Source organism: Sinohyriopsis cumingii, chromosome 7 (genome assembly GCF_028554795.1).
Source record: "Sinohyriopsis cumingii isolate HCF-2022 chromosome 7, ASM2855479v2, whole genome shotgun sequence".
Classification (NCBI taxonomy): Eukaryota; Metazoa; Mollusca; class Bivalvia; order Unionida; family Unionidae; genus Sinohyriopsis; species Sinohyriopsis cumingii.
The window spans coordinates 35,700,508-35,707,224 of NC_142967.1; the positions used below are offsets into that span (position 1 = coordinate 35,700,508).

At 33.3% G+C, this 6,717-nt stretch overlaps 1 protein-coding gene across 1 annotated transcript in view; it reads left to right on the forward strand.

The window, feature by feature from the left end:
• Window positions 1-6,415, forward strand: part of LOC149795015 (carbohydrate sulfotransferase 15-like) — a 106,595-nt gene extending 100,180 nt beyond the window's left edge. Inside the window, exons 7-8 of the mRNA XM_089964680.1 lie at window positions 964-1,111; window positions 1,940-6,415. Coding sequence (XP_089820806.1) covers window positions 964-1,111; window positions 1,940-2,133 — 342 coding nt within the window. The 3' untranslated portion in view covers window positions 2,134-6,415. The remainder of the gene's footprint in view (window positions 1-963; window positions 1,112-1,939) is intronic.
• Window positions 6,416-6,717: the final 302 nt, after the last annotated feature.

Below are 6,717 nucleotides of genomic sequence, written 5' to 3' on the forward strand. Positions count from 1 at the left end.
TGGTTCTTTCCAGGGTTTTCCTGGGTTCTTTCTCCACCATTTATACTGGCCGCCATATATAGCCTGTCTTGTGCTGAGAAATGGCATTAAACCCTACAACAACAACAACATCAACTTGATGTTATAACAAGACACTGCATTGCTTATTAGTTTGTTAAAGAAATATTTATTTGGAGCTGTTGGAAAAATAAAATTGAAGTAGAAAATTAGATGAAATGCTTTGGCTGATTTTTGTTTTTCATTTGGTACCTACACAAATTATTCCAAATAAAGGATTTAAAATTTAGAATGTGATTTAATTTTGTTTATTTTTATTTGATACAATTTAAAGTTAAAAATGAAGTGTGCATCCACAAAGATTATTTTCTTTCTGAGATGGAGTTTACAACATTGGTTTAACAAATATGCATTAAATTAGGTGTTTCTCTTATCATCGCTAGCCAGGGTTCCAATATGTTAACCGTATCTACGCATTGGTGGATCAAGAAGATGCTTCTGTGCTTAGGATCTGTGAATTTGATTGGATGAGGCAGCAAGCCACTGCATCCAATCAAATTAATTTGTTAAAATTTTAACACTGTTCCTACATGATCGAGACAAGGGGAGCACACAACTTGAATGGACTCATAAATAAGCAATTTTCCACTACCAGTCCATGTTTGTATGAATACCTTTCACTCAAATGCACCTGTAATGGCCTCTCTCAGGTAAGTAGTCACACTTTCGATGTTAAACTTAGAGAGTATCCTTTTAAAGTCCATTGCCTCCACTATTTTCGGATGATGTACAGTGCACCGCTGTTACTTGCTATAAGTTAGCTGGCATTACATGCCAAGGGAGGCAGCTCATGAAATCCAATATATCTTGCTAGGACAAAGCACCAAATATTTGCTCAATCCACCAAGGTGTAGATAGGTCAACATATAAGAACCATGGCTAGTGAAAATGTGTTTCCCTTTGTAGGTACGCTTGAGACTGGGCCTGTACTCGGTCTATTTGGATGATTGGCTAAGGGTATTTGAGGGGAACCAAATACTCATTCTAAGACTGGAGGACTATTCTGTCAACCTAGAACACACCATGAACAATATTTTCAAATTCCTCACGCTGCGTAAGTAGTTTCCATAAATTCCTTCCAGCATCATGTATATTATATTTCATTATGGAGCAGGCATAGCTGCCTGTGTGCAGATACCCAGCTGTGAATAAAGATTTTACAAGGACAAAAAATGCATTTCAGACCAGTTATTTTAATGATTTGTTAGTATTGCAATCAACCTTAATACGAGAAAATCCACACAATGATTTCATGACCAATGTTTGCACTGAATATACACAACCTCTTTCTTTTTGTTCGCTATGCGATGAGAGGAATGCCTTCCTCATTCATACTCGTGTAGGTTGAATAATGGTCTAGCTATGTTGCTGATGGAGTATTATGAATTGTAGTTTTGATAGATTAATTTATATTCATCATTTTATTCATTGTTGCTGTGGGAGCTCCTAATACCTTTGTACAGTTTGAAGATTAACTGAATTATGATCATCAAAATGGTGCTGATTTGGCTAGTCATGCAGCATGATTGTAGATAATAATCCAAAATATTCCAAAACAGACATCGCTAAGCACCAACTAGTCTGGGATCCTCGACGTTTCTTTTCATTACGTTACAAAGATAAGCATAAATGGAGATGGTCAGGGTGCCAGACTATGTGCCACCATGATAGAAAACAAAACTTGGATGTTTTTATTTCCTGTTCCTTTCTTTTTTTTTTCTATTTGGTTTTTTATATTGTTTGGTCACATGACCCTTCATCCATAGCTATTTTTGGAACAATGTCAAGATTATTTAACAAAACTGCTAGCCAGATGTTGTTTATTTCCTTCATGCAGTGACCATGCAGAATATCCCAGATTTTTAAATATCTTAATTTGCAGGAGACTTGAGTAGCAAGGAAATGAAGTATGTCCTTGAAAAACCAATAGAAAACCAACGAAGTATATCCAATCTTCAAGTTGGAAACATGCTTCCAGAAACTCGACAACTGCTGGACCAATACTTCAGTCCTTTCAACAGACACTTTGCTGAACTTGTGAATGACCAGCGCTTTCTTTGGAAGGAGCATAGATAGATTACTATCTAAAAATGAACTGTTTACAATCTTACCACTGAAGAATAGTAAACTAACATCTTATGAAATGTATGACTCTGCAATTTTGTTGTCTTTTATGTGAAATTGATAAGAATCTCATATTGAATTCTCAGACTTTACCTGTGTTAACAATTATATCTCCTTTATATCATACCCTGTCTTCATACTAATTTATATCATACACTGACTGTCTTCATACTAATGTATATCATACCCTGACTGTCTTCATACTAATGTATATCATACCCTGACTGTCTTCATACTAATGTATATCATACCCTGACTGTCTTCATACTAATGTATATCATACTCTGACTGTCTTCATACTAATGTATATCACACACTGTCTTCATACTAATGTATATCATACCCTGACTGTCTTCATACTAATGTATATCATACCCTGACTGTCTTCATACTAATGTATATCATACCCTGACTGTCTTCATACTAATGTATATCACACACTGTCTTCATACTAATTTATATCATACCCTGACTGTCTTCATACTAATGTATATCATACCCTGACTGTCTTTATACTAATGTATATCATACCCTAACTGTCTTCATACTAATGTATATCATACCCTGACTGTCTTCATACTAATGTATATCATACACTGACGATCTTCATACTAATTTATATCATACCCTGTCTTCATACTAATGTATATCATACCCTGACTGTCTTCATATTAATGTATATCATACCCTGACTGTCTTCATACTAATGTATATCATACCCTGACTGTCTTCATATTAATGTATATCATACCCTAACTGTCTTCATACTAATGTATATCATACCCTGACTGTCTTCATACTAATGTATATCATACCCTGACTGTCTTCATACTAATGTATATCATACCCTGACTGTCTTCATACTAATGTATATCATACCCTGACTGTCCTCATACTAATGTATATCATACCCTGACTGTCTTCATACTAATTTATATCATACACTGACTGTCTTCATACTAATGTATATCATACCCTGACTGTCTTCATACTAATTTATATCATACCCTGACTGTCCTCATACTAATTTATATTACACACTGTCCTCATAATACTTTGTATTATGCACTAATTCCTTGTAATAATTCATTTCATACACTTTGTGTTTGTACTAATATTTATCACACTCCAGGGGTCAATCTAAACTTGAATTTCAGACTTCTTCTAGACAGAGTAGGGAGAAGTGGGAGTTTGAACAGGGAGAAGTGGGAGTTTGAACAGGGAGAAGTGGGAGCAAAGCAAGACATCCATTTAACATTTAGTTTTAAGCAATATTTTAATTTGAAGTTGAATAATCAGTATTTCTGTATGTTTATTATAAACAAATTTTGTACATGTATAAAAATTATTATATTAATGCCCATTGTATTCATACTTGAAAGTGCATTTTTGTATGGAGATAGATGTTTTGTATTTTGGACATAAGACTTTAGAAGAGCACATTGTAATTAATTTAAAACAGTAGGAGTAATGAGATTGTAGTCTTATAAGTCGGAAAACCATCAACTACCACTTAATTCTTTGTTTGTAATTTCTGAAACTTTTCTATAAAATGGCAGTCAAAAAGATTTCTAAATTCCTTTGAAATATTCCCCTGTAACATGTACATTAACCAAACAAAGGCACATGAACTTCATACCATACTGTTCATCCTAACTGCAGTGTTACAGATTAAACTTCACTTTAACTATTCATAGACAACACACAAGCATTAAGGTAAATATATGACCAAATCAATGGAACCAAGGGCATATATGGCTCCATGAGTGCTTCTATTTTGAGAAAGGTATTTTCTTAATGTAACTGTAACCAATAACTTTCTAGCTACATTACAACAACCCATTGATAGGATTGCAAATGTATGGGTTTGTTATTCACTTACATACTTGTGGTAACATCATGCATTGGTTAAATAGTATTTGCTTCAATGCTTTCTACATACTCCAACAAAAATAAATGTCAGAAAACAACTTTGACCTTACAAAGTTGCAGCTCTTTTCAAATTCCACAACATAGCATCATCCCACATGTTTCTGACCTTCTTGATTATATTAAGCTAAATCTTCTATAACTTAATATTTAGACTTTGCTCTCTATGAATTCTGTATTTTCCTTAATCCATTTGCTGAATTATTTATGAAAACAGAGAGTCTAATGAGGTAGCATTTTGTAGACAGTGATGTCCACCATTATAGGTTCACTTACGGTTTTAAAGTGATTTTATAAGGAAAATAATGCAATTAAAATCTTCATTTAAATCTTTTTTAAAAATTAGAATGTATTCATAACTAGTTGTATCATTATGAATTGCTATTTACAGATTGATGTTAAGCATCAAAACATAAGTTGGCATGTTTTTAGCATCAAATGGTAGGTCTAACTTGCAGAAATCAAGGAGTGATAACTTGCTAGGGAAAGGGTTAATGGTTGGTCAGCTATTAAAAGACATGCTGTAAATGTGCAAGAGTTTGTTTGTCGGCACAGTTGGTATCAACACCGCATACAATACATTTTGCCATGAGCTATTACACTGCACTGTCAGCATTTCCCGGCTACAGCGAGGGGGTTTCTCAAAAGTCATCAACTACTGTAACACATTGTATGTCTAAAAAAAGCATAGGGTGAAGTTGCTTTCGCTTTCTTAACAGAAATGGGTGAAGTTTACATTTTTCAGGTGACTTAGTTGCCCTCTTCACCTGGTAGCATGACCCCTGCATTATGTCCTCATAATAATTGATATCATACACTGAATGTCCTTGTACTGAGGTATATCATACACTGAATGTCCTTGTACAGAGGTATATCATACACTATATTCTCATAATAATTAATTGTCATACACTGACTGTGTCCTTGTACTAATTAATTATCATACACTGTGTCCTTGTACTAATTAATTATCATACACTGTGTCCTTGTACCAGTAGATGATATACCTCTGTACAACTGAATGTCCTTGTACAGAGGTATATCATACACTGTATTCTCATAATAATTAATTATCATACACTGACTGTGTCCTTGTACTAATTAATTATCATACACTGTGTCCTTGTACTAATTAATTATCATACACTGTGTCCTTGTACTAATTAGTTATCATACATTGTGTCCTTGTACCAGTATATGATATACCTCTGTACAACTGAATGTCCTTGTACTGAGGTATATCATACACTGTATTCTCATAATAATTAATTATCATACACTGATTGTGTCCTTGTACTAATTAATTATCATACACTTTGTCCTTGTACTAATTAATTTCATACACTGTCTTCATACTGATTTGAAGATTTTATACATATTTTTCCCAAATACATGTAAAGCAAATCACTTTTTTTCATTTGATCTGCTCATCAGAATGTGTCAAAAGAGGTGTTCCAATTAACGTATAGAAGTGCTTCACTGATTGGAGGTAAAACAAAAGGTTTCTTCAATCAAGCATTTGAAATATTGTTTGATGTTTCATAGTTTTAAACTGTTTATTTTCAGCTATGTAATATCTGTCTGCAGGAAACATAAAGTTGAATTAATGATCACGTATGTTAATTTTGCAGTTGTCCATTTAAATGCAGCTAAGCTAATAAAACTGAGTGTGAGTCTGAGTTTCAAGATTGAGCTATCAAAAGTCCTCTGTGATTGGTTCATACAAAATCTCAAAATAAGACTGACACTGGGAAGTTTTATGATCTCTATGGATTGTCCTCAACGTATGCTGATTTATATCTTCAACTTGGTTGTTAATAGCGTCTAGATCTTAATCAGATACTATGAGACTGTATATGGAAATAACGCGTTCATGTTTACAAGGGTAACTGAAGAATAAATGTTACTTGTCACTGACATTTTGTAAGAATGGGCTTTAAAATGTTAAATATTGAATGACATGTATTATTATTTAAATATTTTGTTTTTGTTAAAGGAGCATTTGAACAAAGAGGAGGTGACACATTTTTTAGGGATTATAAAAAGATGATGGGACTGTTGTAAGGTTCAGATGACCATTGAGACAATCCATATATGTTAATTGTGGTATTTATAGATCATGCTATTTGTTTGAGTAAAGATAAAGTACATGGTATATTATATTTATTTTTCATGATTTCTTGTATTTTGCACTGAAGTTGAACTGATCGATTGACTGTACTGTCTGTATCAGACACAAGTATTGAAAATATTCATTGTACCTTTGTCTTTGTATTTGTCACCAAATAAACATTTCAGCAACCAGTTTTTATCTGTATATTTATTATTACATGTCCATATAATCTTATTGGCTTGATCTGCCGTTAGATACAGCTGTTCAATCCGTACTTCCTTATCACACACTCAGATTGGAACTGATTATGTTTTCCTTTGATGTCAGCGCATACATATTTTTGGACGCAGTGAATCAAACTTTTATACATCCCAAATAGCGCATACATATTTTTGGACGCAGTGAATCAAACTTTTATACATCCCAAATAGTTAGAATTGTAATCATACAGCAAAGCTAAAAAATCTATCGAAAGATGGATTATGTAATACATA